Source organism: Lactuca saligna, chromosome 7, assembly GCF_052625555.1.
Source record: "Lactuca saligna cultivar CGN05327 chromosome 7, ASM5262555v1, whole genome shotgun sequence".
Classification (NCBI taxonomy): domain Eukaryota; kingdom Viridiplantae; phylum Streptophyta; class Magnoliopsida; order Asterales; family Asteraceae; genus Lactuca; species Lactuca saligna.
In genome coordinates, this window is record NC_136423.1 from 49,610,869 (window position 1) to 49,623,236 (window position 12,368).

Below are 12,368 nucleotides of genomic sequence, written 5' to 3' on the forward strand. Positions count from 1 at the left end.
TGAAACCATCAGAAAATACATGTTGATTCAAATATCACTCCTGCAGATGGCTCTTTCTTAACAGGTTTTTATTTTAATCCTTAATTATAATTGATTTCATCATTTTTAACTTTTTGTATGTTTATCTTATAAATATATTGGGTGAAGGCTTTATTATATAAGGTTTGTTCCTAAAAAGGTTTTTACTATGTTTCTTTAATGTGTTGGCTTTGCAGGTTCAAAGAACTCAACCAAGATGGCCAGTTAGAGCATTGTATTATCATTAGTTTGTATATTCTAGCATCTTACTTTTGCAATAAAGAACGGTTAAACACAAGATTTGACATGATTAAGGTAGTTTGTATATTTTTCATCTTGTTTAGTCTAAAAATGAAACCTTTTTCATCATTGGTCCTTATAATATCAAGTTTCATCACATGGACTTCCTGATTACGGTGATTATTGTCTTTATTATAAGGTTCTATATAGATTTTGTTCAATATTTTAAGGTTTTGAGAACCTAAATCAATATGAATCCTTGAATTACATACCATCGTTGAAAATGTTTTAATTTGTGACCAAACTTGATTTAAAATCACAATGAACAAGTTGACACCTGAGTATTTTGACCTTTTCAAAGGCCTATTTAATGACTTTTGAATCACAACACCTGATATTCTAAAGGTTTATTTTTATAAACTATTATTTATATATTTTAGCATTTTACTTAGTAGGACATTAAATTAATAAAGGAATTAAGGAAAACGAAAAAAAAGAGGACGATAAACAATACAAGTGGTTTGGGTATGTATAAATGGAAGTAATAACCATTTAGGGGGTGTTTGGTAAAAAAGCTTATTGCTTATTAGTTTATTAACTTATAAGTTAATGTATGGTAACTTATGAAAAAATGATGTATTAGAGGTTCCCCACCGGAATAAGTTATTTTAATCCAAACACTTTTTTAACTTATAGTGATGTGGAACCTAATAAGTTGTTTTAAAAAAGCTTAGCCAAACACTCACTTAATATGGTATGGTAATGCTCTTGAAAAATAGATGTCATTTAATATTCATTTCTCGAAGTAAACGCAAAATGGTTTTAACTCTAAAGAGATCAAATTATTCGCCGTCCGCCGCTTTGCCCAAATAGACGGCTAGTGTGTGTGTGCGTGTGTGTGTGTGTGTGTGTGTATATATATATATATATATATATATATATATATATATATATATATATATATATATATATATATTGAATGATTGAGTAAGTCTTGAATGAGCCCCCCCAAAGCTTGATGCAAATAAACGAATTTTTGTTCTACGTCTCCGAGCAATATATCCCCGTCTAATTCTGGTCATTGAATAAATGAAACTTTCACGAATAACTAATAGATTTCTTTTCTTTCGGTTATTCTTTTGTTCCTTTCCTATGAACAAAAAAGTATATTAAATTGTTTTGACCACTCAATTAAATAGTAATAATCTTTAAAAGAAATTACATCGGAGATGGTATTAAGGAATTAAACCAAAAACTATATGAATGGGTAGTCGGTGGATTCAATTTTTTCTTAAATTCTTTGGTATTTTTGTGATTTTCTCTTCTTTAAACATTTTTATAATCATAAATCCTTTGAATTCCATCATTTTCTATAACTCAACTTTTCGTAAAAGAAAGTAAGAAACTTGATACAACTTTGAATACACATGGATAGAGGCAAATCTTTCTGCATGCCAGAGTTGCAAGATGACATCTAAAAAACTGGAAAGCACATGAACTTCCATAGCCAGCTCACTTTGCTTACATGGGTGGTGACATCATTTATAAATTAGTTTTTCAATATTTGGGCAAAATGATTGACCAATTTTAAATGCAAAACTCATGGATGCCCCTTAAATCTATATTCTATATTCATCAGACACCCTCCCTCTTCTCTATCTCTCCATCTTCGCATTTCTTGTGCATCAAATCCTCCAAAAAAACAAGACATTCTCAACAATCCACTATACAAACTAACCTACTCTCAAGATTTATGCCCTTTTGCTCATCCGATTTCGTAAAGGTTTGAACTTTCTTCTTTTACACATCTGTTGACTTGTATCCTGAGTTGGTATCTTGCTGAGTTGATTCGCAATTCTTTAATGTTTTTACTGTGTTCTTCTTAATTCAGTGGCTATTGAAGGATGTTGATTGATGGGATTTGTTTATTGTTTGTTTTATCATCTGGGGTTGTCTTGATTGTGAAGAAATTCTTTGAAAAATTGCAGTCCCTTAGTATCTTGATGGTTCTGAATTCTTTAGTTTTTTCGTGATCCTTTTAAATTTAGTGCCAATTGAGGGAGATTTCAGTGATATGGCTTGTTTATTTTTTGTTTTATCATCTGGGTTTGTCTCAATTATGAAGAAATTCAATGAAGTTTGAGTTCATACGCGAAGCTTAATTGTTCACAATTCTGTAGTCCTTTTACGTGTTCTTTTGAATTCAGTGGTAATTAAAGGAAGTGTCAGTGATGGGTTTTGTTTATTTTAGGTTTTGACGCCTTAGGTTGTCTCATTTATGAAGAAAAACATTGAAAATTTAGTTCCTTGATAACCGAATCTTGAGAGGAGGGGGGGGGGGGATCAGTTTAGAACTGCATACTCATTTGATTCATTTTGTGTCGATCATAAATTAGGGTTTTGTTTTCTTTGATATCTTACTATCTTGATTTGTTCCAATTGAGCTAATTACTGTAGAATTGTAGGAATTTTGACTTTTTAGGAATTGTTTTTCAAGAAGACTTGGTTGAATTTGCTTCTAGGCCCTTGTTTTCTTTGATATCTTATCATCTTTTTTGATTTTGTGAATAGGGTTGGAACTTGGAAGACTTTGGATTGAATTCAACAGTGATTACAGAATTCTTGAATGAACTATGAAACTATCTTTATTCATATATAAACAACATGTGATTCCTCCACTTATGCTTCAGATGAATTTTGACTCGAAGAATTTAGCAACACCCATGTTGTAGTTTCTTGATAAAATGGAATAAATATGCTCGTATATGAGGATGGAAGTGATCTTGTTGAGTTTTCTACTATTGATCCAAATACCAATCATATTCGCCTCGGGAATTTTGCCTTTAAAGGGTTGTAACACTTACAATATTCAATTTTCAAGTAATTATAATCACAAGTTGTTTTATTTAAATGGAGAATTAGTAAGCAAAGATTCATTTTGCAAGTCTCTCAAGTCAAATCATGCAAACGATTGTTTCATCAATACAAATCTTGGAAGCCATTGCCATGAAGTCGATCAATCTTCAGGTACATGATGTCAAATGTCTAAAATATCCTTTAGGATCCATCTCATGAAAATTGCAACATTTTGATTGGTTGTCAAATGTCTAAAATACCCTTTATCTCGGATTCTTCCCATAAGGGAAATTCACAACTTTTATTACGCATCTTGAAAAAAGATATTTTTATACTCCCTCCAATGAAAATCACAATTTTGATTATTTGTCAAATGTCAACAACACCCTCTATTACGATAGGATCTTGTAACAACGATGATGGGCAAATCCGTAACTTTATCTTGAAATCTTTCATAAAAGGAAAAATTGCAAGTTTGAGATGGAGTAGTAGGTTTTATTATATATAGTTGTGAATCTTGAACATTTTTGTTGTATTCTTGAGCAGAAGGGAGGAGATTTCTTAAAGATCAAAAGACAACAGAAGATGATAAAAAGAAATCCGAATTTAAAACAAAATATTATATCATGGGCGGATCCGGAATTTTGATTTTATGTTGCAGTTTTCTTTGCCCTTGCTTTCATACTAGAAAGAAAGATACAGCCCACACTGTTCTTAAGGATCCAAGTTCAAGTAAGTTTTCAATATAAACTTTTGGTCTAAAAGAATATGTTACCTTCATTGAGGGGCATTTAAGATATTTGATTAGCTAAGTTAATTTAATATTTGTTTTGTAGTGGATTCAATTTCATCTATAGAAATGAATTCGGTTTCTGAAAAGGTTACAGCTAGTCCACTACGGGTCCCACCTAGTCCAGCTAGATTCTCAATGTCTCCAAAACTTGATAGAGTTGGATCAGTTCATTTGACTATGAGTCAAATTGCAAGAGCTACCCAAAATTTCTCTCCATCTTTAAAATTAGGTGAAGGGGGATTTGGAACAGTTTACAAAGCTCAACTACCAGATGGCCAAACGGTTGCCATAAAACGAGCAAAGAAGGTAATATGAAAACTCTTGTTTGTTGGGGTGTAAGGGTAAAATGGTCATTTACTCATTTTCAGACAGTTTGTTGTTCAGACCAAAAAGAAACCGACTTTATGATACAACACTTTATCAACACAAATGTCATTACGTATTCAACTACTTTTTCCATATAGAACGTGATGCGAAAAAAAAAAAGAAAAAAAAAGAAACAACCCCTATTTTAAATTTGAAATTATTGTGTAGGAACAATTTGATGCTCTACGAAGTGAATTTAGAAGTGAGGTTGAGCTACTTGCAAAAATAGATCATAGGAATCTTGTGAAGCTTCTTGGCTATGTTGATAAAGGAAATGAGCGCCTTATTATTACAGAATATGTGCCTAATGGAACACTTAGAGAACATTTGGATGGTATTTTTTTTTTTTCAAATTCATTATTAACACCTTGATTTATGCCTTCATTTTATCAACAATAAGTTTAATGGTTCCTCTTTTTAGGTGTTCATGGAAATTTCTTGGACTTTAGTCAACGACTTGAAATCTCCATTGATATTGCTCATGGCTTAACATATCTCCATCTATACGCAGGTAAACCCTAACTCTTATTATACTATTTTTATGTTTTTTTACATAGTTATCCCAAAATAAATGAATGTACAACTTTGCTATTTGTTGATGATGAATAGAAAAGCAAATTATACATCGCGATGTGAAGTCATCGAATATTCTTTTAACCGAGAGAATGAGAGGGAAAGTTGCGGATTTTGGATTTGCAAGAGTTGGAGAAGCGGAGACTGATAATACACACGTTGTGACCAAAGTAAGAGGCACAGTTGGATACCTTGACCCTGAATATATGAGAACCTATCAACTCACCCCAAAGAGTGATGTTTACTCTTTTGGCATTCTACTTATTGAAATTCTTACGGGTCGTCGCCCAATTGAGTCAAGAAGATCACCCGAGGAGAAGGTCACCATAAGATGGGTATGTATGCATTTATTTCTTCTTTATACCTTGTGCATTATCAACTTGTACCTTGTGCATTTGGTGGTTGTACCATGTCCAAAAGTATGCCTTCTCACCTTTTTAACTTATTTCCCATTCATTCACTGTCAACTTTACGTTGTGTATTCTTTAATCTTAGTATGACCAAGTGGGTTCCTCTCCATCTAACCTACTTTTTGATCTTTGTATTAAGAGTAAATTACACAAATGGTCTCTATGGTTTGGAGTAATTTATATGTTTGGTCCCTAACTTATTTTTTTAACTCGGAAGGTTCCTATTGTTTGTTTTTGTTGTATGTTTGGTCTCCGTCTTACTTAAAAATACTATTTTACCCTTGATTTTTTAATTTATTTAAATAAACACACCCCCAACCCCATTTAAACCTCGTCTTACCTTACTTTACCTACCCATCTTATTTAAATAAATTAAAAAAATCAAAGAAAAAATAGTTTTTTAGGTAAGAAAGGGATCAAACGCGCAACAAAAACAAACTATACAGACCTTTCAAGTTAAAAAAATAAGTTAGGGACCAAACATACAGATTACCCCAAATCATAAGAATCATTCGAATAATTTACCTTTGTATTAACGACTTGTACCTTGCTCATTGGTAGTTGTACCATGGGTTTCTCACCATCTTGTCGTTACTTTTCATCCTTGCCTTGTCAACTTGTACCTTGTGCATCAATAGTTGTATTTTGGGCATTAGTACTCTTAACCATGTAAACCATGGATATGAGCCAACTTGTACCTTGTGCATAGTTACTTGTACCATGTTTATAAGCAAACTGAGATCCGATGAGTTTGTCAACCTCTTACACTACTTCCCATCCCATCATTATCCACTCGCATCATGTATACTGATAGTTTGTACCTTATGCATCGTTACTTGTACCATGTTCAAAAGCATATTATCGACTGGTAACTTGTGCAGTAATAGTTGTACTTTGTACTGTATCTTATTTCAGGCATTTGGGAAGTACAATGAAGGCGAGATTATGGATTTGGTTGACCCACATATGAAAATGAAAGAAGCGGTCGACACTGAAATATTTTCAAAGATGCTCGGTTTAGCTTTTCAATGTGCCGCCCCTACAAGGGCGGATCGGCCGGAGATGAAGGTGGTGGGGGAGCAGTTGTGGGTTATCAGAATGGATTATCTCAGACATGGAAAAAGAGGCTGAATTCTGATATAAACATGAAAGCTTTGAAGCGTTTATCATTTGTACCCATCACTTTTTTCATGCTTAAATGACTTGTACCATGTGTGTATGCTGATTATACAAGCGGTACAAGTACCTTATGCATGGGATGCACGAGAATGGTGTTGCCGATTCCATTTGAAGATGGTTGAGTTCGGACTATGTTGGTTGGATATGTTTTATGTGGATTTGTGCATTAAATACTTGTACCATATGTATATATATATATATGATGTATTTGTGAGTTTACTTCATAGTGTTTGTTATAATTTGGTTTTACAGAATGAGGTTTACTTTTTGGTATTTCTTATGATTTGTTAAAAATTAATTTCTTGAAAGTGTAATTGTTATAATGTTATTGCACATAAGCTTTATAAATTTAATCAATAATGGCATGTAATTTTTTTAATTCCACGTAGACTATCAACTGATTCTCTCGGGTTATTCAGTTGTACACAGAAAAACTGCATTTCGAGTATCGGGGATAAAAAGTTGGGTATTTCTGGACTTTCCTTTTTTTTTTTTTTTTCAATGTTGTTGGCATGATGGAACTTTTTGGATGAAATAATCAATATTAAAAATGACAATGTATAGAGTAACAATGTAGTTTTTGACTTGTTTCACATCACTATTATTTTACATGCTTATTCATTGTATTATCAAAAATCAAAATGTGTTTTACAAAGATCATCTTTGGTTAAAACAACTTGATGTTCTGTACTTTGTAGTCATCTCATCAACAAAGTATATTCTATAAATGTGTAGAGATGATTATTGTATTTTATTGGCTAGCTAAGCTACTTTGTAAATAATTTAATGCTATAGTATCAATCCCAATAGGATTTTTTTTTTTGAGAATGCAATAATCAGATACGTATAGAAAAACTTATAAGCATCAACATAGTGGGTTGTGTCGATGGGTGGGATAGTTTGGGCGATGGCCTGGACCTCCAAGTTGTTAGGAGCCCATTTTTATATATCTTATTATGTTAGTATAGAAAAGAATGGAGATATCGTGTATAGTGAGCAAAAAAAAAAGAGCAGATAAGACTAACGTTCGTGCGATTCTTTTGGAACAATCATTGCATTTGGCTTCTCACCACCACTGATTGAAATACTCTATAAATCAATTTTGGTTTTTTTCACGCAGCCTTCTGATTTTCAATTTCAATTTATGTTTTCTGTTTTTCAATTTCTGTTTTAATATTGCTTAATACATCGATTTTGATAATCTAATTTCATGCATCCTTCAAAAAGTCGATCTGATATTTGTGTTAATATGATTTTAGGCAACCTAACCGATTTTGATTTCTGATTCGTGTTAATTTGAATTCTGATTCATGTAAATTGTAAGAAGTCGTTAATGTTCTCCACCTATTTCGTGTTAGTTTTCTGATAAAAGTTAATTTATGTACTTTCTTTCTGATTTTTTGTAGATAACTTGGAGTTTTAAAACCCTTATTGTTGGAACCTAGAAAACGATTAAAAAAATCGTTATATTTTTTTTTGAAGGAAAACGGTTCAACAATGATTAAATAATATTTATATTTTTTGATGGATAACGGTTCAACATTACAAGTTTACAACTATGTTTCCTTTACTTGTTTTTTTTTTCTTATTATTTTATAAGTTTAAAATAATAACATGTTAGACTAGAAAATATTTATCAGTAATGAGAAAAGGAAAAAAAAAAAAAAAAACCGCACAACTAATATTATTACAAAAAAGATCTAAGGATCAATTTATAACAATCGTCATTTCAAAAAAATCACCCTCCGTTACTACTACTTTTTTTTTATTATTATTATTTTTTTTAAATTTTGTTTGGAGCTGCAAATAGGCTTCTATCGGCCATGTAACAACACAAGGTCTTTCAACTAAAACATATAAGTTTTTTGCTATTATCATGTTGGAAAACAACCTATTAATGTGGCGGTAAAGATTAACAGCGAGAGAGATGAAGATTGAAGAGGCTGTCTAGTCAAAGAGCTGTGATCCAGAGGCCGAGAGGAGAGCCTTGGGATGGCGTTGGATTGGTAATCACATTGGCACGACGAGAGGTTGAGTCCAGAGAAAAACCATTGACGAATGATGATGCTAATGTGCGATCCACGGCCAACAGATTTTGAGGGGATTTTAAACCGTATTTATCATGAAAGAAGTTTTTTTTGGTTTTGGCATTTGAAATATTTTGAATCTTGTTTCACTTTTGTTTAATGGTTTTTAAATATTTTCAAGTTAATTATCTTTTTCACCAGGACATAGTGTCGTGTGATTTCATTAGAGGTAATATTTTCTTTCCTTAATTTTCTAAACTCTTTGATAACACAATAATTAGGGGTGTGTAGGGGGAGGTTTGGTTCGGTTATTGGTCCAAACCGAACCATAACCATTATGATTGGTTAATGTATTTTGGTAGCCATTGGGTATGGTTAATATTGGTTATGGTTAATGGTTTTTATCGGTTAACGATTTTGTTTAATGGTTAATATTGGTTAACCATAATGTTCAAAATAATATAAATGGCAAAAGTATAGTGACATAAAAATGAAAAGAGAATACAAAAAGTCCTCGGCACTAATGTTTGTAACCTAACTTATGGTAATAGAATGAAATGTGTACCTTTGATACTCAGAGTGAGATAACACATAATCACATTCAAAATAAAAAAAACATTCAATAAAAAGTATAAAAAATTAAAAGAATTGACATTAATAACTTCATATATTGATAATTGATATTAACATTAAAATAAAATCAAACATTCATACATGTTAAATGCGATTAAATCAAAAACTATAAAATAAAATAGCTAAACATTTATATTACGTGTTATTTGGATAAAAAAAAATAAAATAATCACTCATATACATTCAATGTGATTAAGTCAAAAACAGTAAATAAAAAAACAATTTTTTTAGAAAAAATACATTCTTAATATATCATAAAGTGAAGAAGAACTAAAAACATAATTTACCTAGAAGTTTTGATTATAAATTAAAAAAAAACTTCGAATAGAACTATAAAGTCAAAACAATCTTTGATTAGGATTAACGGTGTGAGAAGCCTCCGATTAGGATTATGAGTGTGAAGATTAACTAATTATGAATAATGTTTACAAATTATAGAATTAGCCGATTAGGAATTACAACATTAATCAATAATCTAACTCAATGCATGATTGGAAAATTATATATGTCTGCATGATCTACGTGATCATCCTTTGATAGTTTGATTACACGTTCCTCTCCTAATAAGTAAGGATTACTGAATTATATTTTGGAAATTTAATGGGTATTAAATAAGTTTGACTATATTATTTTATATATAATCCGTACTTTTTATGCATTAAAATATAAAGTTAGCGGTTCGGTTAATAATAGTGCGGTTAATCTATAAAACCATAATCGAACCGTTTGTTATCGGTTAACAAAAATTAGAAACCGAACCAACGGTTTTTAAAATGGTTCGATTAATATGGTTCGGTTTATATCGGTTAATTTGGTTATGGTTCGGTTTTTTGGTTATTATGCTCACCCCTAACAATAATAGAGATCATATTTGAAACACAATCAACAGAGATTATGCCTAATACATAATAGTTACTAGTTAATAGTCCAAAAAGTTGGTGGCCATGGCCCCCCTAGCCCCTTTAAGGGTTTCGTTCCTGGATTAAAGGTCTTTTTCATAAGTGTTTCTGGTATTAATGAGTATATATAATGATATGTTTTCCTCTTTTTTAAACACAAAAAATTTGGATTAAAATTTGGAACGTTACAAATACAATACAAATAGTGTTACAAACTTTATAACAATCCATAAAAGAATCATCAAAATACAACAAAATAAAATTTGTATGAGTGGTTTTCTCATGCTAATTCCTAAAATACCTATTCTTCTAGTTATTTTAAAAGACATGTCAAGGAGACCAAGTCCTCTAATGCTTCACGTCTTGACGGCCATTTATAGTGTTTTTGGTTTGATCATATTTAAACAGTTTTATTTGGGATGTTTTTGGAATTCACGTAAGCACGTAAAGTTAGTGGGTTTTTTTGTTTTCAAAATGTTTGAATAAAAGAATTATGTTACAATTTTTTTAAAAGATGTTAAAATAGAAGAAAATGTTTTAAGGTGAAAATCGTGGCGTTAGATATAAACCGATAGTCACTTCAATAAGGTTGGATGGACGGATTTAGAGAAAAACATGTTGGAAAAAAACAGGGAAAATCTGATAAAGAACAACTTAAAAACAAATGGGCACAGCATGAAAAAATAATGGAGGCTTTATGACCACATAATGAGGTTTGAAACTGGAATAAATGGGGGAAGGTAAAGACATTAGATGCATGGTCTCGGTGTAGGATGAGAAAATAAAGGTAAAATTTACTATTTTTTTTAATCATTTGTATTTATAATTCCATAGTAAAATTCATGAATTAAACGACACATGTTTATCTTATAGGTAGAAAATAATTGCCAACTTTAGAGACGCAAATTCATGAATTAAACGTAATTTTTAATATTATTGTGGTGTAATAATTTTTTTTTGTAAAAAGAATAGTACGTAATGATGTTAGTTTTGGTTATTTTACATATCTAGACATTTTTTTGAAATGACTTATCAACTTATAGTTTTGCCACTAAAAAAGCTAATCAAAATATATTTTTTTAAAAACTTAATTTTGTCGCCTCTAACTCTATAAACATTTTTACCAAAAAACTTTTTTTTGAGCTAAATAAGTAAATACAAACACCCTGTAATTAGTATTCAAAATTCACTTCACTGATTTATGTACTTTACATCTATTTTGGCTTTTGTCCCATAATTTCACAAAATAGCAACATACTTTGGTTGTCGTATTTCTTGTGTAAACACGCTTTTATCACAACATTCTTATTATAAAGTATTATGTGACACACGGAAGTGTTGTACTTATAAAAATTGTTAACCATGACTAGATTCACCATATTACTTTGTTTACTTCAATTGGTTTTCACACAATTTTAATCATTATCTAGAAAATATGGGCGACCAATGTAACGACTACATAAGTTTTTATCACTACAAAAATCTAAAAACTTAGTTTGAATATCATAACAACATTTACAGAATTATTGATTTATCTGTATGTGTTTGTGAGTTTGAAAGCTTGAGTCATTTGAAAATATATCAGTATTATTCATGTGAATAAGTGCACGGGATTGGTTGTCGCAAATAAGTTCGTATGTAAAATATATATTTGAAATTTATACTCTGTAATCCAAAGTTTGTATTATGTATGAGACATGTATTTAAAATCCATGCTAATTCAAAGTTTGTACTTCGCATGGGAAATGTATGTGTATGTTTGTCAAGTAATATACTTTGTTTTTTTTAAATGATAAATCTAATCTACTTCTAAACTACTCTTATTACCACTTATTTTTCAGATGAGATTTGAATCCTCAATCTTAAAAAGAGAAGACAACAATTGATACCGTTGAACTAAAAACCTTTTGTGGTAATATACTTTGTTGAGATATAAAATTGAAAATTCATTTGTAATACCATTTATGTTGAACATGAAAGTTATATTTGAAAAATATTACACTTGGATATAATAACAAAAACCCATATATATCATATTTTTCATAAATATCCTTTTGTATATTACCACAAATAGAGCAATTTGATGAGTATCCTTAAAAAAACCTACAACCCTTAAAAATCATATCTTTAATTCGAAGAAAAAGCCAATCTGAAAACCATGACGTGTCAAAGTTAATAAAAGTCAAGCATTCCTTGTCGGCAAAACCCATCGTGTCCAATTAAGACCTTAATAAAACTTTTAAAAATATTAATTAATACGTAATAACCCACTAATTACTTAATTAAATCAAATGTAATAACAATTAATTAACAAATCAAAATGAACTAATGAAGTACACATTTTACACGGTTCTTCTAATTTCCTCGCTGCCCA

General features: G+C 30.6%; 1 protein-coding gene across 1 annotated transcript; it reads left to right on the forward strand.

Moving 5' to 3' along the window:
- The first annotated feature begins 1,850 nt into the window (after positions 1-1,850).
- LOC145004633 (calmodulin-binding receptor-like cytoplasmic kinase 3) lies at positions 1,851-6,743 on the forward strand. Its single transcript, XM_078963593.1, has 8 exons — positions 1,851-2,041; positions 2,830-3,285; positions 3,661-3,846; positions 3,951-4,213; positions 4,442-4,607; positions 4,695-4,784; positions 4,883-5,181; positions 6,172-6,743. Exons 2-8 carry the CDS (start codon positions 3,024-3,026, stop codon positions 6,385-6,387), a joined length of 1,482 nt encoding a protein of 493 aa, XP_078819719.1. The 5' UTR covers positions 1,851-2,041; positions 2,830-3,023; the 3' UTR covers positions 6,388-6,743.
- The last annotated feature ends 5,625 nt before the right edge of the window (positions 6,744-12,368 follow it).

Excerpts from the sequence above, each read along its gene's own strand:
- LOC145004633 (XM_078963593.1), top strand. The coding sequence starts at position 3,024 with ATGAGGATGGAAGTGATCTTGTTGAGTTTTCTACTATTGATCCAAATA. Across the intron at positions 3,286-3,660 it reads TGAAGTCGATCAATCTTCAG|AAGGGAGGAGATTTCTTAAA; the intron begins GTACATGATGTC and ends ATTCTTGAGCAG. Across the intron at positions 5,182-6,171 it reads AGAAGGTCACCATAAGATGG|GCATTTGGGAAGTACAATGA; the intron begins GTATGTATGCAT and ends ATCTTATTTCAG.